At 38.3% G+C, this 26179-nt stretch overlaps 1 protein-coding gene across 3 annotated transcripts in view; it reads left to right on the plus strand.

Moving 5' to 3' along the window:
- Positions 1-26179, plus strand: part of MAP3K20 (mitogen-activated protein kinase kinase kinase 20) — a 188437-nt gene that overhangs the window by 98810 nt on the left and 63448 nt on the right. For all 3 annotated transcript variants that reach the window (XM_066345735.1, XM_066345737.1, XM_066345736.1), the window contains exons 4-8: positions 6357-6458; positions 12320-12385; positions 16018-16046; positions 16164-16301; positions 23975-24061. In XM_066345735.1, coding sequence (XP_066201832.1) covers positions 6357-6458; positions 12320-12385; positions 16018-16046; positions 16164-16301; positions 23975-24061 — 422 coding nt within the window. The remainder of the gene's footprint in view (positions 1-6356; positions 6459-12319; positions 12386-16017; positions 16047-16163; positions 16302-23974; positions 24062-26179) is intronic.

Genomic DNA, 26179 nt, shown 5'->3' on the forward strand with positions numbered 1-26179 from the left:
AAGAGAAAACTATTTAAAGAAACAATGGCCAAAAAATCTTTCTGAATTTGATAAAATGCATTCATCTACATACTTGAGAAGCTTAATGAACTCCAAGTAGGATAAAGGCAAAAGAACACACCCCTAGACACATCATAGTCAAACTGTTGATCAAGTCAAAGTGAAAAAATTTTAAGGTAGCAAGAAAAATACTTCTCATGTTGTATTATAAAGTACCACATCCCAGATTCTGAAAGACACTGTACCTCACTCTATTGGGTTTACATAGAGACACCCAGTCCAGATGAATTTTGAAGAGTTTTATTAAAGGAGGAGATTTATTAAATATGCCGGCCTCATATGGCTGACACGGGGCAGCAGACCCAAATTGTGCAGTCCCAAAAATAGTTCAGGGGCTTCTTATATACCCTTAATCACACATGGGCGGGGGAGGGGAGCATGACATCATAGCACAAGCTGACTATATTTGTTCAGAAACATTAAGACTTTCAAGGTAACACAATCAAAGATGTTTACAGATCTTTTAGGGTTCATCTTCCCTCACTAGCCTAGAGATATTTTACTCTCAAGATTCCAGGAAGGGGGAGGAACTTACAATCAATGCAAGGTGGTATGTAAATTCTGTCTCCCATTGAAAGAGAAGAAGTTTCTCGGTTAACCTTTATTTTAGATTTAAAACTAAATGGCCCATTGTTCTTGCAAGCCAGAAACTTCTACATTCTTCTCTTTCCCCTCCCCACAGGAAGGACGGGACAGGAAAGCCTAACCTTTTCCTTCTAGAATATCAATATTAATTTTCACCTTTTTGGTACCTTACAACAGTACAAGAATGACAATATAATTAATGACTGACTTCTCGTCTACAACAATAGAGGCCAAAAGACAGTAGATATTTAAAGTGCTAGAAACAAACAAGAAACAAAAAAAAGCAGTATCCAGCAAAACTATCTTTTAATGAAGTGGTTAGGTGTGTGTGTGGGGGGGAGCTGGAGATTAAAGAGGGACAAATATATGGTGATGGACAATTATTTGACTTTGAGTGATGGGTACACAACACAATCAACAGTTCAAATGCTATAGAGATGTTTACCTGAAACCTACATACTCTTATCGATTGATGTCACCCTATTAAATTTAATTTTAAAAACCTGAACTCAAAATAAAGACATTTTTGGATAAAGGATGGAAGAATCTGTTGCTAGCAGTCTTGCCTTACAAGAAATAGTAAAGCAAGTCTTTCAGGGTGCAAAAAATGACAACAGATAATAATTCAAGTCCATGGGAAGAAATAAAAGGTACTGGAAATGACTAATATATGGGTTAATATAAAAGGCTCCATAATATATTTGTTCTCATTTCTTCTCTCAACATCATTAAAATCATAAGCTTATATAAAGCAATAATTATAACACTATTTGTTGACTTTGAAACATATATAGATATATACTATAGTAATTAGTATGAGGCATGAGGGAAGGAATGGAGCTAAGTTGGAGAGAAGTTTCTCTATTTTACTGTAATTAAGAGTATTAATTTGAAGTAGATTGTGCTAAATCGAGATGCATTTTATATTTTCTTGAGCTACTACTGAGAGAATCTACTCAAGAAATATAGTAAAAAAAATCAACTGAGGAATTGAAATGACAAATTAAAAATATTAACACAAAAGAAGGAATAGAGGACTGAGAACAGGAGACATGTAGAGAACAGGAGACATGGCAAATGTTAATTCAACAGTATCAATAGTCACATTAAATGTGAATGGTCTAAATACCCCAATCAAGAGACAGAGATTAAAAAAGCAAGATTCAATTATATGCTATCTACAAGAGATGCATCTTAGATTCAAAGACACCAATAATTCAAAAGTAATAGGATGGAAAAATCTATATCATACAAACAATAGCCATGAGAAAAGTGGAATGATTATATGAATTTCAGACATAATAGACTTAAATATTTTTAGAGACAAGAGTCATTTCATAATGATAAAAAGGTCAATATACCAGGAAGATATAGCCATTGTAAATGTATGCACTTAACAAGTCCTCAAAGTACAGGAAGCAAAAACTGACAGAATTTAATGGAGAAATAAGCAATTTAACTGATTTCAGTAACCCATTGTCAATAATTGGTAGAACAACAAGACAAAAAAAAATCAGCAAGGATATAGAAGACTTAACACTCAACTTACTTTACCTAACTTACATATAGAGAGCATACCACCCAACAAAGAATACCTAATCTTTTCAAGTGCACATGGAACAATCTCCAGGATACATCATTAGTTAGGCCACAGAAAAAATATCATTATATCTAAAAGGATTGAAAGAATGCAGTGCATGTTCTCCAACTGCAATGGAGTTAAGTTAGAAATGAATACCAAAAAGAAATCTGAAAAACCCCAAATATTTGGGAATTAAATAACACATTTCAAAATACCTAGTGAGTCAAAGAAGAAATCAAAATGGATTTAAAAGTATTTGGACAGAAAGAAAATGAAAATGCAACATGTTAAAATTATATAGTGCAGATGGAGGGAAATTTATTTCTTTATACATCTATGTCAAAAAAGGTCTGAAATTGATCACCTTAAGAAACTACCAGAAGAACAAAATAAACTCAGAGCAAGCCAATGAAAGGAACTAAAGATTAGAGCAAAACAGTAAGATAGAAAAGAGAAAAATAACAGAGAAAATCAATCAAACTAAAAATTTGGCCTTTGAAAAGATCAGTAAAAGCCTGACCTGTTGTGGCGCCGTTGGGTAAAGCATCGACCTGGAACACTGAGGTCGCCGGTTTGAAACCCTGGGCTTGCCGGGTCAAGGCACATATGGGAGTTGATGCTTCTTGCTCCTCCCACCCTTCTCTTTCTTTCTCTTTCCCTTTCCTCTCTAAAAATGAATGCATAAAGGCTTTAAAAAGATGAGCAATGTAGAGCAAGAATATAATTTAAAAAAAAAAGATCAGTAAAACTGGCAAATCTTTATTTATATTGACCAAGAAAAAAGAGAGAAGATATAAATTACCAAATTCAGGAATGAAAGTGAGGACAGCACTATGGCCCTACAGAAATTTAAAAGGCTTGTAAAGAAATGTTATGACCAACTTTATACAATTTAGATGCAATAAATGAATTTTTAAGTGATTCAAATTACCAAAACTAATTAAAAAGAAACAAAATCTGAATAAACCTATAACAATTAAGAAATTTGAAGTAGTAATTTAAAACTGCTTCCAAAAGAAAAGCCCAGACCCAGATGATTTCACTGGTGAGTTCTATCAAATGATTATAGTGAATAGAAGAAATAATAGCAGTATTTTCCACATTTTTTCAGAAAATAGAGGAGAAAGGAACACTTACTAACTCATTCTAAAAGGCCAGTATTATCCTGATACCAAGGCACACTAAAACATAACAGGAAAACTATAGTCCAAATTACTGCATGAATTGATGCAAAATTCTTAACTACAATATTTATTATCATCAGTAAACTGAATCCAGCCACCCATAAAAAGGATTATACAACATGACCAAATGGAATTTATCCCAGAAATACAAGGTTGGTTAACATCTGAAATCAATTAGTGTCAGGTACCATAATAGATAATAATAGAATAAAAGAAAAAACCTTTTGGCATTTTACAATGTCTATTTATAATAAGAAATCTGAATAGACTAGGGATAGAAGGTAATTTTCTTAACCTGATTAATAGCACCTACAAAAACCCACAACTAATATCATACTTACTGGTGAAAATGTGAATGTTTTCCCCCTAAGATTAGGAACAAGGAAATAAGGTTCTGCTCTTGTCATATCTGTTCAACACTTCAACCAGGCAAGAAGGAGAAGAAAAAGAAAAAAGCATTCAGCGGCCAGGGCACACAGGAGAAGCGCCCATTTGCTTCTCCACCCATCCGCCGCGCTTTCCTCTCTGTCTCTCTCTTCCCCTCCCGCAGCCAAGGCTCCATTGGAGCAAAGATGGCCCGGGCGCTGGGGATGGCTCTGTGGCCTCTGCCTCAGGCGCTAGAGTGGCTCTGGTCGCAACATGGCGACGCCCAGGATGGGCAGAGCATCGCCCCCTGGTGGGCAGAGCGTCGCCCCTGGTGGGCATGCCAGGTGGATCCCGGTTGGGCGCATGCGGGAGTCTGTCTGACTGTCTCTCCCTGTTTCCAGCTTCAGAAAAATGAAGAAAAAAAAAGAAAAAAGCATTCAGATTGGTAAGGAAGAAATAAAACTTTCTTAGATGACATGATTCTGTATAGAGAAAATCCTAAAGAATACACCAAAAAAACTTGTAAACATATTTAGCAAGATCAATATATGAAAATCTGTTGTCTTTCTGCATACTAGAATGACAATCTAAAAATTAAGAAACAGTTCCCTTCACAGTAGTTATCAAGAGAATAAATACAGTTGGGCATGAATTTAACAAAAGAAGTGTAAGATTTGTATAATGAAATGTACAAAGCATTGCTGATAGAAAATAAATATCTAAATAAATGGAGAGAGATATCTTATATTCATGATTTGAAAGACTCAATTTTGTCAAGATGATACTTCTGCCCAAAGTAATCTATAAATTCAAAACAATTCCTATAGAAATCCCAGCAGACTTTTTGTCACAAATTGACAAGTTGAGCTTAAAATTCATATGGAAATTAGAAAGACTTAGAATAACCAAATCAGTTTTAAAACAAAAAAACTAAGTTTGAGTACTTAAACTGCCTCTTTTCAAAACTTTTTATAAATCTGCAGTAACCACATAGTGCATTATTAGAACAAGGATTGATGTATATAGATCAATTGAACAAAATTAAGCATTTAGGGAGAAAACCATACAGTGATGATCAGTTGATTTTCAACAAAGTTGCCAAGGCATGTAAGGGATAGTCATTCAACAAATTGTGCTGGAACAATTAGAAATCTACATGCAAAAATTATCTTAGACCCTTTCCTTACACTATACACAAAAATACACTCAAAGTGAGTCATAGACTTCAAATGCAAGAGCTAAAACTAAAAATCTCTTAGAAGAAAAAAATAAAATCTTTATAGAAGCAGAGTTCTTGGATATGACATCAAAAGCACAATCCAGAAGAGAAAAGTTGATAATATTTTTTAGGTGAGAGGAGGGAAGATAGGCAGACTCCTGCATGCACCCCGACTGGGATCCATCTGGCAACCCCATTTGAGGCCAGTGCTTGAGTACCAAACTATTTTTAGTGCCTGAGGCTGACGAGCTCCAATGGAGCTATCCTTAGCGCCCAGGGCCACACTTGAACCAATTGAGCCACTGGCTGTGGGAGGAAAAGATGGAGAGAAGAGGATGGTCCCTTCTTCTGTGTGCCCTGACCAGGAATGAAACCTGGGATATCCACATGCTGGGAGGACGCACTACGACAGAGCCAACCGGCCAGGGCTTAATTATTTAGTTAATTAATTTATTTGTTTGTTTATTTATTTATTTTAGAGACAGAGAAGGGAGAGAGAGGGGAAGGGCATAAAGACATTTATCTATACAAATGTTCGTAACAGCATTATTCATAATAGCCAAAAACTGGGCAGAGTCCAAATGTCTATCAAGTAGTAATGAATAAACCAAATGTGGTAAATCAATACAATGGAATATTATTCAGCAATAAAAAGGAATGAAGTGCTGATACATGCTACAATATGAATGAAACTTATAAATATTATATCAAGACACTAAAGCCACATATTGTATGATTTCATTTATATGAACTATCTAGAAAAGGCACCGTGAAAGCTAATAGTGAGAGTAGTGATTAACTGTAAATGGGCATAGGGTACATCCACTCGGGATGATGGAAAGGTTCTAAAATTGGATTGTGGTTGTGATGGCTCAGCTCTATACAGTAGGTGCGTTTTATTGTAGGTAATTTATTCCTCAAAACATTTTCTCACTTTCTGGGCCATTTATGCTAAATTTGAAAGCCTGTTCTAAATTCTGATGCAACACGGTTGGTTTGTTTACATTGTCATAAACTCTCTGAGTTGTGTTTAATCTTATCTTATAAGAATAACAATTTTTAAAGAAATACCTATTTACATGTCTGCCTTTGTTTCAAATACATTCTTTCAACATGTCTTTGTGTTTCAGAATTCCAACTAAATGGCCTTTGAATTTATCCTTGGCTGAAGTTTTACTATTTGTTCTGTTAGTGCTTGTTGTTGACAGTTTTCTTTCCAGGATAATATTAACTCTTAGAAACCATAGCATGGAGCAGCTTTGTTAAGTTCTTTAATTCATCTCCCCAATGAAAATATAAAGCCTTGTTTATGTAATGTATATTAGTTTTAATTGTATGCTTATTTTTCCATTAAAAATAGAATATGCTTCTCTGGGATCACTATATGATTACATTAACAGTAACAGAAGTGAAGAGATGGACATGGATCATATTATGACCTGGGCCACTGATGTAGCCAAAGGTACTAATGCTTCATGTATTCTTGCAGAATTGGTGGGGAGCATTTTCCCATCCTGACATGGTGACTTAAGGCAGAAGTTTTGTTACTCTGTGTCTTTTAGATGTTCTTTTTTTCAGATCAAAAGTAGCAAGGCCTGGCCACATGGTGCCACTGGTGCCACGGTGGATAGAGCATCGGACTGGGACACAGAGGACCCAGGTTTGAAACCCCAAGGTTGCTGGCTTGAGCGTGGGCTCATCCAGCTTGAGCCCAGGGTCACTAGTTTGAGAGTGGGATCATAGATATGACCCCACGGTCACAGGCTTGCGCCCAAAGGTCACTGGCTTGAAGCCCAAGGTCACTGGCTTGAGCCCAAGGTCATAGGCTCTCCCCCCATCAAGGCACATATGAGAAAGCAGTTAGTGAACAACTAAGGTCCTAAAACAAATAATTGATGCTTCTCATCTCTCCTTCTTCCTGTCTGTTTGTTCCTATCTGTCCCTGTCTCTCTCTCTCTCTCTCTCTCTCTCTCTCACACACACACACACACACACACACACACTCACAAGTAGCAAGAATTCTGCAACTTACTGTACAGATAGTATTTTAGGTCATTATTTTTCCACTTGTCACTTTTCTTTACCTTATTTCCTTCCCTAAAACCAAGGTATAGCAAAATCAGTGGCTCCAGGACAGCCATTTTTACCACATTTTCTGCCATGGTAATTGACCAGCTTGCTTGACAATTAAATGGAAAGATTGTAATTCTGTTATTATTCTGCAAGTCTCTACTTAGACTCAGTGTCCAGAAAACGTGATTTATTGTAGGATTAGTTCTACTCTTTCTGTATACATAACAATATACCAAAAATAGTAATCACTTACAAAAAAAAATTTATTTGTCCTGTCATATATAAGCAATTCAGATTTTATTTTATATTTAGTGTAAACTTGGAAATCACTCGTGGAAATGAAATATTTTTAATATACAAAATCCCTAAACAAGGTGCCCAGTTCTTTTTTCCTCATAAATTCCTACATAGACTAATGCTTTCTAAAGCAATTTAAATTCCATTTATTTTTATCTTTTTTTTCCATTTTCCTAACTGAACATTTCTGAGTTTTATTTATAACTGTCAAAGTTGCTTTAGAAACAACGTAATCTAAATAACAAACACTGATAGTTCCATTTGTATTCTAGCAACCTCTAGAAAGTATGTCCAAATTGTACCGGGGCAATTAACTCCTTTGCTTTTTGCTACTCTAGACTCTAAACATCTCTTTAAAAAGCAATAAAAGGATATTTAGCACTCAATAAGGAGGGTAACTCCCATTTTGCATACGGTTACTTCCAAAAATAATTGTCTTTTCTTTGGGGAATTATCTTGTTTGTTTTAAATTTCATCAACACCTGCAAAATTCTTCAAATAGAGAAAGTGAAAAAAAGAATTTAAGTTTTATGCTAAATGCTGCTGCTGAATGATACTTCATTACCTTATAAGAATAATAAGCCCTCTGTTTAGGATGGTATACTTAAGGCTTTGGCTGTGTTAATTAACTTAATTGTGTATTCATGCATCAGGCATCTAAAATCAATCTTAAAATTTCACATTCTTCAAGACATTTTCATGTAACATCATAGTCAGTTCTCTGTCAGTAGTACACAGGGACCACCTGTTTGTAAGCAGAGTAATGCTATTATTGAGAGCTGCCTGAAGGTTGTGGAAATACACTGACATCAGTGTAAATACATATACAAGCAGTGCTTGCCTTAAAGCACTTCACCTTACAGACATTTGCATTTAGGGTGCTCAGCCAGTAACAACTCTGCTATTACTACCTAATGGCACTTAGGATGGATAGATAGTAAATAAATCAGCTGACATCAGTCACTCTGGTTCCTGCTGTGCACATTTTACTTAAGGTTGCCTGGCCCCCAGCCTGCAAACCTCAACCCTCTTGGCCCCTTCCCCCCCGTATAGTCCCTCTTGGTGGGCTAGTTCCTTGGCTCCATATCAACTCAGTCATTCGTGGTGTTTCTCAAGACCACTGACACTCTATATCAGGAGGACAAAGAAAAGAAGAAACAGGACTAAGTAGCCAACTGGCAACAGAGGTAAAGATTAGAGATGGGACTGACCAGGTGGTGGTGCAGTGCGTAGAGCGTCAGCCTTGGGATACTGAGGACCCTGGTTTGAAACCCCGAGGTCACCAGCTTAAGCGTGGGCTCACCAGCTTGAGCACTGGGTCACTGGCTTGAGAGTGGGATCATAGACATGACCCCATGGTCGCTGGCTTGAGCCCAAGGTTGCTGGCTTGAGCAAGGGGTCACTGGCTGAGCTGGAGCCCCCCAGTCAAGGCACATATGAGAAAGCAATCAATGAACAACTAAGATGCCGCATGAAGAATTGATGCATCTCATTTCTCTCCCCCTGTCTGTCTGTCTCTCTCTCTCTCTCTCACTTAAAAAACAAAACAAACAAACAAACAAAAAACCAGTAGGGACAAAGAGAACACAGGACAGTGTCCAAACTACAGAGTAATAAGATCACATTTTTGTGGCTGGTGAATTGATCTGAAAGGCAAGTTCTAATGTGTTTGGCCAAGGGTGAGTAGAATGAGGCAGAGAAGAGACTTGTTTATTTATAGTTAAAAGTAATACTTCATATTTAGAATGGCCTACAGAAGGAAGAAGAAATCAGTGCTATTGGAATGACTTCAGCCCTCTGATAAAGCTATGAGTAGAACCTGGAGATTAAACAAGGAGATTTGATTTTCATTGATTCTTTTATGAATTCAGCTGTATACCTTTTAGTTTTGACCAGGATTGAAGCCACTGTAGCAACAAGATGGTGAGAAATCAAAGAATGAATAATTCATTTCAAGTAAGAGTTGGTTCATAAATTTTGACATAGGCGCTGCTTAACATCACTGCACAGGGAATATCTCCTCCAAACCAAAAAGATTCTCTTCTTTCTGGGTGGAGAGAGGAGCGGAGGAGGGCAACCCAGCAAGTATAACTGAAATTTTTGCAAGTCAGTCAGTGGTGTGTAAGAGATACAATTAACAGCAGATAAACCTGCACCCAGTCTCAAAATGGTCCTCACTGATACCCAATCTCTCCCCAGTGACACCAGTCAAGTGTTTTTTTAAGAAACTCTGAATCTTAAACACGGATGAAGGTATACATCAGCCTTCTGAATTGTTTGAAAATAAATAAGGCAGAATTACAAATGGCTCTATAAAACATTATATAGAATTTATGTGACTGTGATTACTACTCTGTTTATGAACACTAAGTATTCTGTAACTGTATGCTATGCCTTTACTTCTGTTTCTCATCATATCTGCCATAAGGAGAAAAGTGCTAATATTTACAGTTTTTGTACTTGAGTTTTGTTTTTTTGAAATCCTTCCTTGTCACAAGTGTAGAAATAATCTAGCTGTTTCTCTAATAATTAAACCGGTTCTATCTGAAAAAAATAGCTCAGGAATTTGATTTTTTAAACTAATTTTTAGGGAGAGGGGGGTGGTGAGAGAGAAGAAACATTGATTTGTTGTTCTACTTATTTATGCATTTATTGGTTGATTCTTGAATGTGCCTTGGCTGGGGATCAAACCCACAACCTTGGTATATCAGAATGATGCTCTAACTGAGCTATTCCTGGGCCAGGGCCTAGGAATTGATCCTTTTTTTTTTTTTTTTTTTTTTAGAGAGAGAGAGAGAGAGAAAGGGAGGAGATAGTGAGAAGCATCAACTCGTAATTGCTCTCACTTTAGTTGTACATTCATTGCTTCCTTACATACCTAGACTGGGCTTGAACCTCAGGCTCAAGCCAGTAATCTTAGGCTTTTCATGCCAGTGACCACTGGGCTCAAATTGGGCCTTTGGGATTGTGAGGACAATTCCGCGTAAGAGCGACTCCATGCTCAAACTGACGAGCCCAAGCTCAGAACCGGCCACCTGGGGTTTCCAACTGGTGACTGCATCCCAGGTCAAGGCTTTATCCACTGCACCACCACCAGTCAGGTGGAATTGATGTGTTTTTTTTAAGAGAGAGACAGGTAAGGTGAAGAGGGGAAGGGGAGAGATGAGAAGCATCAACTTGTAGTTGCTCCATTTAAGTTGTTTATCAGTTTCTTCTCATACATGCCTTTACTGGGGGGCTCAAACCGAGCCAAAGACCCCTTGCTCAAGCCAGTGACCTTAAGCTCAAGCCAGTGATCTTGGGCTTTAAGCCAGTGACTTTGAGATCATGTTGATGATCCAGCACTCAAGCTGGTGACCCTGCACTCAAGCTGACCAGCCCACTCTAGCTGTTGACCTTGGGGTTTTGAACCACGGTTCTCAATGTCCAAGGTTGATGTTCTGTCCACTGCTCCACCACTGGTCAAACCAGAATTGATTCTTAAATCAAGAGAGAAAACTATGAAATTTACTCATGAAAATTATTAGAAGTTACCCAAGTTGTAGCTATTGAATTTTCACCATTTGTAGTATGTAGAACTCCATGTTAGAAGATCTCTTTTATTCTAGTTATATCTTGTTGAAATAATTTGAATTACTAATACTTTTGTTAATGTGACCCTTTTCAGGAATATCTTTATAGGCAGGAGTTTAAAATATTTTATATTCTTTGTTCTTTCATGATTCTTCAATATGTAATCATCAGAATAGTAGAAAAATAATAGATTATTTTTACAATTAACCTTTATAAAATTGAAATCTTCTATATGCTTAAAAAAGAAAGCCTAGTTATTAAATTACGTTTAACGGATAATTTATTTAAAAAAGAGTCTGTCTGATTTGGAAGAGGGGTGCTATTTCTTCTATTATTTAGACAGTGAAGAAAATAAAGGGAGAGGAAATTTTCAGTAGAAAATGTTATTTTCCTTTATTCTAAGAAGGTAGTCATTACATAAGTACAAAAAACGAGATAAACACTGTTAAAGGGGTAAGTGTGAAATATATGCCCTTCAAAGTGTAACTTTTTATTTGACTTTGGGTGATGGGCACACAACACAATCAACAATTCAAAGGCTATAGAAATATTTACCTGAAATCTATGTACTCTTATTGATCAATGCCACCACATTAAATTTAATCTGCTAAATAACATTTAAAAGAAATCTTATGTTATAGAACAAAGTTAAAATAACAAAACTCTACTTAGTTTATATGCATTTAATTTACTGAAGAAACTTGATTTATATTCTAAACATGTTGGGGTAAATGAGTGCCTATAAATATAGATTATCTTAGACTTATTCTTAGTCTTGTAAAAAAGAATAAAATATTTGTAACTATTATATATGTATTTTTTTTCTATCTGAGGATCATAAAATCATTTTGCAACCGCAGCTAATGAATCCAGCCAGTTCTCTGGCCCTAACCCCACCTCCACTCCCAGGGTCTTACTGAAATAAGCACTGAGAAAATAAGCCAGGCTGCAACTAACTGGGTGACTGCAGACATCCCAATGAAAATGGAACACCTCGGTCAGAACTTACCAATTTAGAAAGCAGTTGGTAGTGGAATACCTTAGTCATTGGAGCAGTTCTTCCAGTTGTAACTGTGCTATTTTTGTGCAGACTCCAAAAAATTAAGGTGTCCTTATTAGGTATTGTAAGAAGCTAGCTTTACCAAATTCCAACTTCTAAAAGATTAAAGCACATACAAATTTTTGGCCATATAAATTTTCCTTATGTGGACATATCTTGTCTCTATTATATCAGTCCAAATGTAGACACAGCATTTCTCTATTTTATTGAATTCTTTGCAGAGTATGAATGATACTGCTGATGTTTAAAATAGAAAGGTAGTATTGATACAGTGTTGAAAAACAATATTAATAGGCCTTTCTTCCTTCTTGTATAAAAAGGAATGCACTATTTACATATGGAAGCTCCGGTCAAGGTGATTCACAGAGATCTCAAATCAAGAAATGGTAATGTAGTCATATGTTTTTATTTTACTACAGAATATATGCACTTGTGTATAAAAATAAGCACCATGCTTTCCATAGCTTTTGTAACCTGCCGTTTTGATTAACCTGATACCTTGAAAATCTTTCCACTGTTAATATCAAACATATGTATACTATTTCAAGAGGCTACATAGTATTTTCACTGTTTGAATAGTGCAGAGTGTAGCCATTAGAGTTGTTTACATTTTTTCTGTGATAAAAAATGTTGAGCTTGATACTGTTCAGCAAAATTTTTCAACACATCCTTAATTATTTTTTATAATCATTTTCTAAAAGAGGTATTTCTGATTCAAAGCATATAGTCATATATTTCTAGTCTCCTATTTTTAGATAGTTCTCCGTGCGGGCAGTTTTGAATTTTGTTCTTGTTATTTCTGAATTATTTGGTGTAAATTTTTTATATCGGTCATGTTACCTGGAGTAGTGCCCCAAAGTGATCAGCACATTTAGGAGTTTGGAAATTAAAGTCTTTCTTCTCTCCTTCAGAACTTCTAAAGTTTATTTATGGTCCTGTATAATTTTGGAGAGAGCATTTTTAAATGACTTGCAGAATTAACTGTTACCTTCAAGTAGGAATGGTAACGGAATGCTTCTCCCATCACGTCACTTGGAAGTTAACGGGAAGGCAGCGGGATTATTTTGCTAGCCAGCACTAGCTGAAGTAAACATCAGAGTTTGCTACTTAAAGAATCTTGCTAGCAATTCAATTACATGTTTCTAAGTAAGGAGGAAGAGAACTATTTATTTTTAGGAAATCTTTAAATCACTGCAGTTAAAATGGGTATGTATACTAATACAGCGATCCTTAGAACGGCTAGTGATGGTAAATGGAGGGAGAAGAGGAGGGCATGGACCAGCTGCCCTTGTTCACACTCCGGGACAGGGAGCTTTGTTGGGGGTGGGGAGAGGAAAGTTGCTGGCAGCTGCCACTTATCAGTAGCCCAGGCTGTATCACCAGCCTGACTCAACCAGTCCGCTCTGGCTCATTGTTCTGTCCTTTTTCTAGTTCGTCACTTATCCTTTGGCTCTTCTTAGACATAAACCTCAGGAGCTAAGCACTTTTGACATATAGTTGGCTAACAGGAAGTCATTAAAAAATAATCTAGAATCTTGTAGAAAGTATTAGGGTTTTATGACTTTGTAAATTTTCAGGTAATGCCCAGAATTTCTATCTAAACAACTTACTTGATTTCTGTGCTTTACCTCTATATTTTAAATATCACATGAGAGGAGAATGATTAAATTGTGCGGTCTATTTTTTTCATGCTGTCACTGTGAAACCTAAATAACTGGAAATTGTCCCCATTTTTTAAAACTAAAATTTGTGTAGTTATTTAATGAGAAAACATACACATTAAAGCAATTTACAACCTATTTTAACAACTTTTTTTATTTTTCTGGGAAAGGGAATAAAAGGACTCTTATTTTTTGTGTTACATATTTTTATAATCTTAGATATTTTTAAATGAGCATTTTTAATCTTGTAATGAAAAAGGCAGTAAAGGGATTTTTTTAAAAAACAATAAGTATTGACAATATTTAGTTTTATTTAAAATAGTTTATAGCTTGTATATAGTATCACATTTATGCTTAGTCTATTTCTATATATTAGATCATGCAAAAATGACTTGCCCTCCACTTATCAAGGTTATTAGTAACAGCGAGTAAGTACAGATCCTATACCATGTTCAAGGCACTCTGTAAGTTACAGAAATGCTGAAAACAGTTAGTTCTTCAGAGTTCTTGTACTCTCTCCCTGTATGTTTTTATTCCCTTTCTCCCATAAAAGCCCCATATACATATTAACACTCCCAAACAGATCCCAACTTCAAAACTGCCTATCTATCTGCTATTGGACATGGCCATATAGGTATTTTGTATGACCCTGAAACACATATTGAGTCCAAGTTGATCTTCTCATCTTCTCTCTACTCACCCCCCACCCCCCACAAATTATTCTGCACTCCCTTTCTCAGGGAGTGGCAATACCAGTTGCCTAAGCCAAGAATTAAATAAAAAGGAATTAGAGTTTGATGCCAGGGCTCCTGTCCTAACCATTATGCATATTATCTCCTTATTTGATTTCATCCTTGAGTCCTTCTCCCCCCCCCCCCCCCCAATTATGCAGGCCCTGTTGCTTCTTCCTCCCACATGTTTCTTGACTTTGATCCACTTCTCTCCGGTCCTTTGCCACAGCCTTCCCACGGGCATCCTCGTTTCTCTCTTGGACTACAACCACTGGCACATACAACCATCTCCTTGCCTCTAGTTCTGTTCTCTTGTGTATTCTCCTTTCCACACATTTGATCATTCATTCCTTGGCTAAAAATCTTTCATTATCTTGCCTTTCACAAAGGTTCTTCTGGAGCTGGCTCCTGTCTTCCAAAATTGCATTCCTGTTTCTCTGCTGACCTTTTGCAAGGCCCTTTCTTCTGCTTAGAAAACTACTTTTTCTCCCCTGGCTCTCCAATTTCTGGTTAATACCTATTTATTCTCCAGGTCTTAGCATAAGCATCATTTCTTCCAGGAATCTTCCTCTGACCTCTTTACACTTATGTATCCCTGCTTGTTAGTTCCATGGGACTATCTCTGTCCCCGTCATGGAGTCTCTCCCACCACTTTATAGATACGGGTTTGATCGCCTCACTCATCCGTAAGCTCCTTGAGAGCAGAGACCATGCCAGTGCTGCTCACTTTTTTCTCCCAGAACGTAGGACATGGCCTTGATCAGTGAATTTGTTAAAAGGATGAATATATAAATAATTCAATGAATGAATATCGTCCCTGCCTTCAAGAAAATTACCCTTTGGTTGTGAGGAAAAAATATGTATAGGCCCTGGCCGGTTGGCTCAGCAGTAGAGCGTCGGCCTGGCATGCGGGGGACCCGGGATCGATTCCCGGCCAGAGCACACAGGAGAAGCGCCCATTTGCTTCTCCACTCCTCCCCCTCTCCTTCCTCTCTGTCTCTCTCTTCCCCTCCCGCAGCCAAGGCTCCATTGGAGCAAAAATGGCCCAGGCGCTGGGGATGGCTCCTTGGCCTCTGCCCCAGGCGCTAGAGTGGCTCTGGTTGCAGCAGAGCGATGCCCCGGAGGGGCAGAGCATCGCCCCCTGGTGGGCAGAGCATCGCCCCTGTGGGCGTGCCGGGTGGATCCCGGTCGGGCGCATGCGGGAGTCTGTCTGACTGTCTCTCCCCGTTTCCAGCTTCAGAAAAATACAAAAAAAAAAAAAATGTATACCGTGAAGTAATGACGCTAATAACTGCCTCAGTATCACGCTGGCAGTTCAGTGGCAGAACCCAAGTGAAAATTTGGTCCTCCTGACTACTGCTAATCTATGACGTTTTGCTAGACAGTACTACATTTAATTAAAATAAATGTCTTGGAAGCCTTTTTAAGCACCTCATGGAATTAGTTTTTTGGTTTGTTGTAATGTTGACTCCCTCTTACAAAATCTTGAGTGCAGTAACTACTTTGATTTTACCTGTCATGATGCCATATGGAAGATGGAAGAAATAGGACTTTGTGATTTTTTTCAATATAACTCAAACAAAATTGATGATTGTCATAATTTATCTTTTTCCTTTTTTTTTTTAGTTGTTATAGCTGCTGATGGAGTACTGAAGGTAGGATGACTAGTTCTCTTAATTAAAAATTTTTTTTAATTTCTGATGTAAGTTTTTATGACTGTGTTTTATATTAGTCATTAAGTAGAAAATTGATACTTATTTCCGTTTTCTCAGATCTGCGATTTTGGTGCCTCTAGATTTCATAACCATACAACACACATGTCCTTGGTTGGAACTTTCCCATGGATGGCTCCAGAAGTTATCCAAAGTCTTCCTGTGTCTGAAACTTGTGACACATATTCATATGGTGTGGTGAGTTCATTTCTCATTTTTTGTTGCTAAAAGAAATACAGAAAGCAACCTACAAATGCAGATAGAACAATTTAACACAGTTATAAGACAATGATGTTGTTTCTGGAGGAATGCCTGGAGCCATGGCAACAGAGAAAACATTTTGCAAGTACTGGAGTGTTTACTTTGATCACTTTTATGCATCTGAGCTAGTCTGTCCTATGTTGAGAAGAAACCAATGCCACTTCTAAGAGGCAATTGAGATGGAATCCTAAACTGGTGTTGGGCCTGATGTACAGAAGCATGCTTTCCTTGGTGGACGTATGACTGTAGACTATCTCTCTAAGTCAGTGGTAATGTGGATATTTGCAACAGGACTTCACTATCATGAGCTGCTCAAAAACAACCAATAGATCTGCCAAATAGATCCTGTTGATTAACAGGAAATTTTTGAGTGCCAACTCTGATTAGGGCACTGGCTATCTGAAACATGAACCTAAGGTATCAAGAACAACAACAGCCTGACCAGGCAGTGGCACAGTGGATGAAGCGTCAGGCTAGGACACAGAGGACCCAGGTTCAAAACCCCGAGGTCACCAGCTTGAGTGCAGCCTTACCAGCTTGAGTATGGGGTTGCTGGCTTGAGCATGGGATCATAGACATGACCCCATGGTCACTGGCTTGAACCCAAGGTCGCTGGCTTGAGCAAGGGGTCACTTGCTCTGCTGTAGCCCCCCCATCAAGGCACATATGAGAAAGGAATCATTGAACAACTAAGGTGCTACAACGAAGAACTGATGCTTCTCATCTCTCTCCCTTCCTGTCTGTCTGTCCCTATCTGTCCCTTTCTGTCTCTCTCTTTCTCTGTTACACACACAAAAAAGAGTAACAACAGAGCAATATAGTTACAAGAAAATAATGTGGGGTAAGAGGTATGCTCAATGAATCGAGAGCGTAGAAATGAATCAGGTAAGGAGCAAGAACTTCTGGAGGGATTTCAGGTGGCTCATTCTTGAGGAAGAAGTTATATCTGAATGAGCAGAGAAAGAAGTGGGGAAATAATAGTAGTAGTGGGGTGCAAGGGGACAATGGGCACAGTGGTTCTTTAGTGGTGGAAGAATTCATTTGTTGCTCTTTCTTTTTTTTTTTCTTAAGTTGGAAACAGGGAGGCAGTCAGACAGACTCCCGCATGCGCCCGATTAGGCTCCACCCAGCATGCCCACCAGGGGGCGATGCTCTGCCCATCTGGGGCGTCGCTCTGCTGCAATCAGAGCCATTCTAGCACCTGAGGCAGAGGCCACAGAGCCATCCTCAGTGCCCAGGCCAACTTTGCTCCAGTGGAGTCTCGGCTGCGGGAGGGGAAGAGAGAGACAGAGAGGAAGGAGAGGAGGAGGTGTGGAGAAGCAGATGGGAGCTTCTCCTGTGTGCCCTGGCTGGGAATCGAACCCGGGACTCCCGCACACCAGGTCGACGCTCTACCACTGAGCCAACCAGCCAGGGCCAGTTGCCCTTTCTTGAGGATAAGTTTGTTATCCCTGAAACTGCTGTATATTATCTTTTAAAAAATCCAAAATAGTATTTGGAACTTCCTGTCTTCGCATCTCACCTCCCAATTATACTGCCTTCTCTATTTATTTTATTACTTCTTGAAAAGATGTTTGAATAATAAAGGGGGAAAACACAGACTTATTTGGGCCCAAATCCACATATCTCTTCTTCCTGAACTTCTGCTGGCACAAGGGGAGACCAACATAGTCAAACCCATTTCTTTTACTTTAGAGTTCATCGATCTGTAGGTATTTATGGCTGGCTTCATTACTTACATTTTAGGCTTGTTTTGTTGGCTAGCTTGTTCTAAATCACAATACATCTGGTATATACCAAATTAATTTAATATGGTAGAGATGAATTGTGTTGGCATTTGAAAAAATATCATTTCAAGAATGAAATATACATTTTGGGCAAAAGGATAGAATTGTAATGGTTGGAAGACAATAGTAGTATTAACTAAATATCTCATTTCCCTTAATTCTGTGTTTCTAAAAATGAAGGCTGTAAACTATTATAGACAGTGATCAAATAATTCTTATCGAAGGAAAAAACTATATGTTCCTGAAGAGAATAGATTCTAAAACTGGTCCTCAAGTCAAAAGTTAGTACATTCTGACCATCCTACCAGCCACTTGCTAGGGAGTTTGAAAATGGGGATATTTGTTGCCGTTTAAGACTTTGTGAGATTCTTTCCTTCATTTTTAAGCAAAAATCTATTGTGTTAGGCACTGTGCTAGACATCAACAAAGGATAATTTAAATTTGACTTTGCCTGTGCTTCTTGGAGCCAGTGTTTCATTTTAAAGGACCAGAGAGCAAATATTTTAGACTTTGAGGGCTACTTATAGTCTTTATTGCATTTTTTTACAACCCTGTAAAAATGTGAGAAGCAATCTGCATTCTGCAGCAGGCCACATTGTGCAGACCCCTGTGTGTAACAGCAGGGGTTGGAAGATGAACAACTTGGTTAAAGAACAGTTCAGTGATTCAACAAAAAAAACACAGATCTCACTGCTGTCATTGGCTTGTGTATATAAATATATATCAACATAGTTGGGCTGTTATAGTTTTAACACTATTTTGCACATTTATGTGAATTAAGTTTTTTGAAGCTCATTTTAGCACTGCACAAGTTCTCATAAGATGCTTTTTTTTCAAATGCCCCCGAGTTGAAAGTTATCAATCTCAGAAGTTTTTGACTTGAAAGACACAAGTACGAGTTATATAGAGAGAGTGAATTTTTGGTTTTATTTTATTTTATTTTATTTTATTTTTTAGAGAGAGAAAGAGAGGAGGAAGGGAGATAGAGAGAGCAGGCCAGACAGGGATGGACAGACAGGAAGGGAGAGAGATGAGAAGCATCAACTCATAGTTGTGGCACTTTAGTTGTTCATTGATAGCTTTCTCATACTTGCCCTGATGGGGGTGAGGTGGGGGGGGGGCACTCCAGCTGAGCCAGTGACCTTTTGCTCTAGCCAGGAACCTTGGGCTCAAGCCAGCAACCATGGGGTCAGGTCTATGATCCCACATTCAAGCCATTGACCCTGCACTCAAGCTGGTGAGATAGCGCTCAAGCCTGATGAGCCAGCATTGCGCCAGTGACCTTGGGGTTTCGAACCTGGGTCCTCAGCATCTCAGGTCAGTGCTCTATTCACTGTGCCACCACCTGGTTAGGCTGACCTTTTGGTTTTAATATTATTTAATTTATATAAACAAATGTCAACCTGCCTTCTTCTAAACCCTTACAGTAAGTTGCCAAAGACTTGGGTGTGAAGTGCACCCACCTGCTTTTCCTTAGCTGCAGTAGAATGTCAGTTGCAGTTACCAACCAAAACAAATCCCGTATAAACCATAAAAGATGTTGAGAAGTGACTTCTATTTGCAGAGCTCAGGATTTTTTCCTATATCATTTTAAAATCCCTTTCACTCATTCCCAATGACCCCTCATTTTAAACATAGTTTGGATCACCTTTCTGAAGCTGCAGATGTTTTGTTTATTTTATTTAAAAGCTTTCCTTCAAGTAACTGTGCACTGCTTTTCAGTAGCCTGGCCAGAACATTTCTCTTTGTGAATTAGATTTTCTACTTGTTTACTAACCCTACCTTTTTTTTTTTTTTTTTTTTTTTTTGAGGGATTTAACAAATGCTTAATCCCTCTATCAAGTAATTGAACTTACTCCAGCAAATTTTATGGCCAGTCACTGTGCATTCCCACTGTCGCCCTAGATTTACACACCAGATGCTCTCTGGAAAGTGTTTGCCCGAGTCACATGCTTTTGAATATCAGTTTTACATTCAGTGACATAAGCCAGTCAGAGAAAGTAAAGTACCATGTGATTTCACTTTTATAGTACCTAGCAAGGAAAGCAATGTGTTTTTTTAAGAATTTCTTATATCCTTTCAAAAATAGGTGAGAAGCCAGGACTCATTTCTCAGCAGGAACATCTCTGCATAAATCATCCCATAATTTATTAAAACTCTATTCTGTTCATTGAGTCCCCACACACATAGCAGTCACAAATAGATGAATAAGACCATTTAAAAAAGTTGTTCTTTTTAGAAACCCACCCCCAAAACCCCAATATATTTTTGCTTTTTATTTTTATATTTTCAGACTTGCTGTAGGAATTTGGCTCTAATATTATCAAAGTCCCCAGCCCTCCCCAGCTTGCTAATCCTGTTGCTTCTCAACACGTGGCAAAACTAACCAGTCTGTGCAGCCCTAAAATAAATGGGCTGCAAATGCCAGCAGTGGATCTTGTGATCCTTCCTTCTACGCCGGTACATTTTGCTAGGTAGGCAATTGCTTCTCTTTCCATTTTATGAGACAAGAGATTTTCCTACCCTCTCCTGATGACTTCTCTTAAAGGACCAACAGGAGTGTTTAGCATGTTACCTCTCCCCACCACACACACACACACACACACAAAAGACTTAAGGAAAGAAAAAAAAAATCATTGAAAGAATACGTCTGAGAACACAAGGCCTAGCCACACTTTGAAAACAAAGCTCTCTGGATGACATGCAGAAAGCATTACCTTTTTAGAAACTTCTCAGCCAAAACTAGGTTTGAAAATAGAGTAGCTTGAGCCTGACCAGGCGGTAGCACAGTGGATAGAACGTCAGACTGGGATGCAGAGGACCCAGGTTCAAGACCCCGAGCTTGCCAGCTTGAGTGCGGGCTCATCTGGTTTAAGCAAAAAGCTCACCAGCTTGAACCCAAGGTCACTGGTTCCAGCAAGGGGTTGCTCAGTCTGCTGAAGGCCCGCCGTCAAGGCACATATGAGAAAGCAATCAATGAACAACTAAGGTGTTGCAACGCGCAACGAAAAACTAATGATTGATGCTTCTCATCTCTCTCTGTTCCTGTCTTTCTGTCCCTGTCTATCCCTCTCTCTGACTCACTGTCTCTGTAAAAAATAAATAAATAAATAAAATTAAAAAAAAAAAAAAGAAAATAGAGTAGCTTGAGAGAGATCATCACTGCCTCGCTTGTCTGGGAGCCCTGTTCCGGAAAAGGCCGGCTCAGGTAATAATGACTTTCCATTGTTGTGAAAGAAAAGGCGCAAGTACACAGCCTTGCCCAAGTTTCTCTTCTGTAAACTGAAAACAGAAGATTTCCTTACGAGCAGTTTATAATGAGGATGTCTCAGTATAAAACAAGTTGGAAAATAGTTTTGGGGTAAAAGATCACAGTGCTGGCCTGCGTCCCCATCACTGATACTTTCAGGCATAGTTTAATATATTTTTAGACCTCCAAATCACTTCCTCAACAAGGTTACTTTTTTTTGTGCCAAATGCCATTCTATTTAGTGTAGAAAAGGCAGTTGTCCTATCTTATACCACCTACTTTCTGATACATCCCTGAGCCTGGTGACTGAAGAGGAAATCAGGAGATGTGCTGGTGCTGGAACTGAACCAAAGACCTCGTTTGGGCTTCAAAGCCGAGCAGTAAATGACGCCCTCTGGACCCTTTGCCCTCCATCAAGCGGCTCCCTCAGCCATAGTAGCTCTTTAGAGACTCCAAGAGGGAGTACAATGAAACTGTCTTATTTTTCCAGAGTTAGAACCTTTAGAGAAATATAACTAGGATCTTATTCGATTTTGGACATTTTCCAAGTTCCTATTTTGGAGTGAAGAATGACATAAATCTTTTTCTGGTGTTATTCCCCGAGCTCTTGGTTGTGCATTGTACCTCACAAAGCCCGGAGGGTCTCCATGTAGAGCCTGTGCCGTGTGGGCCGGGTACCAAGGGGGCGCGACGAGCTTGTCAAGTGGCCTGCGTCTGGTGCGTGTGATTTATTTGAGATTGGTTCACTATTCCCATTCTCCTTAGGAATGTCAAGTCCATTAATTTACTTGCCCTTCGTATCCCTTTCCTTCCCCAACCCCAACACCAAGGGAGTGGTAACTGTAACAAATTGAGCGGCTTGGTTTCCGGCTCCGCCCGGTCAGCGCCCCTCCCCCTGCGGCCCTGCACCCGCGCCTGTGTCAGGTGTGATTGCATACCTGTCTAGTCCTGCCTTTACTTACAGCGCGCGCGAGAGTCCGCTCCTCTGGGAAGCCCTTCACCTTTTCCAATTCACTTCTGCTCCTGAAACAGAATAATGCAGGTAGCTCCTCGAAAGAAGTACCTTACGCACTTGATTAAAAACCCAAAGAAGCTCCAGTAAATTTTTTTTCTCCTGCTTGAGGAGCATCTAACAATTTCCCTGATCTTCCTGACAATTATCTTCGTATTAGCCAGAACTCATTTAACAGGTTGTGGCTCAAATAACATGTATGGCTCAAGTGGCACTTAGCGAATAGTGGAGATACAGTTCAAGGTTTTATAGGATTTACTTGAGTACAGTATGTGTCTTTAGTCTACTTTCTTCCTTAGAAATGTTTGTTTGTTTGCTTTTAGAACCAGAGAAATCTAAATCTAAATGGTTACATTTGTTTTTATGTATGGGGTTATGGCCCCACACCTAAAATATAACCCGTCCCATTCTCCCGTATGTCAGCTTTTCCTTCTCCAGAAGGACATGGGGTTAAGAGTTTGACTCTCAGGGTGATGCAGCAAGGTCCTGTTCTAGCTCTGTCACTTGATAACTGAGTGTCTCTGGGCAAGTTTATTTAACTTTCTTAAGCTTTAGTTTTCTCATCTGTAAAATAAGGATCATATCTCTCCAGTGGATTGATACTAATCTTCATAATATATATAAAGGGTTTAACAGTACCTGGCACATAATCAAGGAATGATAGTGATAAAATTATAATTGTTTTTGCACTTCACAAAGTATTGTTAGACTCTCAAAGTTTGATGTTCATTTGTATAATTTAAGTAACTGGTTGTAAAAGTCTCCATTTCTCCGTGTTTAAAGTGAAGCCAGAGCCGCTGACTGTTTTCAGCCTTCCCAGGATCAGTTTGCTCCCTTTGGGCCTGTCGGTCCACATTTATTAACCACGCTGGTCTCCAGGCTTGTGGAGAGAGGCACACACACGTCAGTTCGTACAAAGACCCAGCATGTATATGTACACAGACTATTTATTACATTTTAAATATAGTATTAACAGATTATATTATAGGTGGGTGAAAATGAATCCCTTAGACTAACTCATTTTGAGAGATTCCTCCAACACAGAAAATCTAAATGTTACAATTTTGCAAGTATCTACCATTGTGGGATAAGTGGCTTAGCTAGTGATTTGGATTTGAGGCTTGATTATTTTTTTATGATGAGACCATATTGAACCTTTAAAAATGTGCTTGAATTCCCAGTTTGTATTTACTTTGTAGAGAAATTTATCAGAGATTGAAAGTAGAGTTTTGACTAACAAAATATAAAGTCTAATTTATGGGAATATGTGAGAATTCTAGTAACTTATAAGACAAAATTAAATAACTTAGGCCCATTAGTTTCATAAAATTTTAAGAGTGGCTCTAGATGTTCTAATTTCTAAACCAGAATTTTTTTTTATTTAAAAAATGTATATCATATATCTAAGAGGTCCTATGCATGAATATCTACCTTTTGCCCAAGTTTCTACAGATGCAATTGGTTGTGTCTGGTAATTGGATACAGTTAAATGTTAAAGTTTCAGTAATATGCCAAAAATATAAAGTACAAGAATAAAAATTCCATTTTCTTTTTGTTCCAGGTTCTCTGGGAGATGCTAACAAGGGAGGTCCCCTTTAAAGGTTTGGAAGGATTACAAGTAGCTTGGCTTGTAGTGGAAAAAAACGAGGTAAGACTACGATTCTCCATTCAGGTACATAGATCAGAAAACAGTATTGGGGTTTTGCAAAAGACTTTTTCATCTTCTTCAAATTGAAAGTAAGTTCACGCTTATGGAAAGATTAGCAGTAGGAGCTAACACAAAGGGTCAAAGTGATGTTATTCCTCATGAATGGACCCTTTACATCTAATTGTTGCAGCTTCACGTCGTGATGCTGTAGATCAAAAATTGTACAAGTACTGTACTAGTTTCTCAGTCTCAATTGTAAAACCTCAGGGTTTGTTCTTAGTGATGAAAGAAGCCATTGCGTCCAAGGTAGGGGAACAGTTTAACTCCATCTCCTGCGTTTAGGACATCTTTTTTACTGGCTGGGAGTTGATATATCTGTAAGAGACCTTCAGCTACTTCAACTTACCTCTCCCAGCAGGAGTCACTATAGTACAAGAAACTGTCGCTTAGATGAGAATTTCAAAAATAAAAGAAGAAAAAAATAGTTTCAAAAAAGGGGAAAATTACAGTTTTGCCACCTACGTTGAACGCTACATTGAAGATGAGCTCCTCGCTGGAATTGGCGAGGCAGTGGCATAACTGTTCGCTTCTTCATGCAGAGCCTTTCCATTTCAAAAGGACTTCAGTGGCGTAAACACCGTTTGTGCTGTGTCCCCAGCCTCGCTTTTCTTCTTCCCACAAATTGAGGCTTTCAGTTAGTTGGACCTATGAGTCTACATCAGAGAACATGGTACATTCATATCAAAGAGAGCAACTACATTTTGAAAGGTTTAAAATTGTGACTGAAACGCACAGCCATGGAAATTTTCAGCATAAGGATGAAGCATCTAATATCAAGGTATTAGGAGAACTTAGATCATGTCATGGAAACTTGCAGTTGTCTTTGCAATGCAAAACAACTTTATTTCATAAAACTTCTTCATTTCCAAACCTTATCTGTGCCCTCCACAAAGGGTAAGAGTGTAACCTGGGGATAAAATAATTTGCAAAAGGTGAATGTATATATAGAGAGAGTCCCTTTTTAATGCTTTAAAAGAATTACATGCATTTCCCCATCAGAGTGCAGGAGCAAACTAGATTAATTAAACAGCTGCTATTGACTAATGAAAAGGAGTTATATTCAAGAATGTGTCTTACTCATTGTTTCACGGGAGCTGCTCTGTTTTAATTAAATGTGGGAGTAATTCCCGGTGTGCTAGGAAGTCAGACCTCACATACAGGATGAGTGATCTTTTCATGATATGAGAACCCACTTGTTTCTGTTCTGTTGCTTTTGCCAGTGAGATGATTAGATATTTGGTTCTGGGTTGACAAATGAGAGTGAAGAAAATTATTGACCTTCTATTGACTTTGGAGCAGAGCACTTACTGTCCTTTTTTCCCTCTACCTTGTTTCAAGATAAAAAAAAATTTTTTAAGCTAACTGGACCCTCCAAATATGTATAAGACAAAATAATTAATATTTTTAAGTAATAGTTCATTGAAAGGATGGCAGAACAGGTATAAATCTAAAGTGCTTTCAAAACATTAGAGTGACCATCAAGGAATTTTAAAGCTGAAGAGAAAAATGAATTTAGAAGGTGCCTTTGGATAGTTGGCTTGAGGGTTGGGAAACACCCACAAACAGCCCTCAGTGCCCCCTCAGCATGCATACAAGGAGGCCATCGCCCCGTCCCCCGGGATCCTCGCAAGCAGAGAGGGCTGTGTTATGCATGGTGTGATCTCGTGATCAGCTAATAATTGATGGAGATACTCAAATACCTCCCAGACTGTATTTAATAAATATACTAGTAAGTTGAAAAAAAACCTACATGGTGAAATATTTTCTTGAATTTCTGATAGACTTCAGGAAAAATGGGTATTATCAAGAATATTTATCTGTCTTATTCTGCACGGTATTTATTTGAAAAAATATGAAAATTAACTGTAAATGTAGTTTCTGTTGTCATTCAAGAAGGTGTCTTAGGTTATTGAGTTGAAAAGACGAAGCTGTATTACTTTTTAACAGGCCTCATTGAAACAAAGAATGGTGTGTTTAAACTTTCAGGGAGATATTTAAAATGTGAACTAATCACCCTGGAATATCCCTATATCCAAATATTAGAGTTACCTTTTCTTG

This window comes from Saccopteryx leptura, chromosome 7, assembly GCF_036850995.1.
Source record: "Saccopteryx leptura isolate mSacLep1 chromosome 7, mSacLep1_pri_phased_curated, whole genome shotgun sequence".
In the NCBI taxonomy this organism is placed as follows: Eukaryota; Metazoa; Chordata; class Mammalia; order Chiroptera; family Emballonuridae; genus Saccopteryx; species Saccopteryx leptura.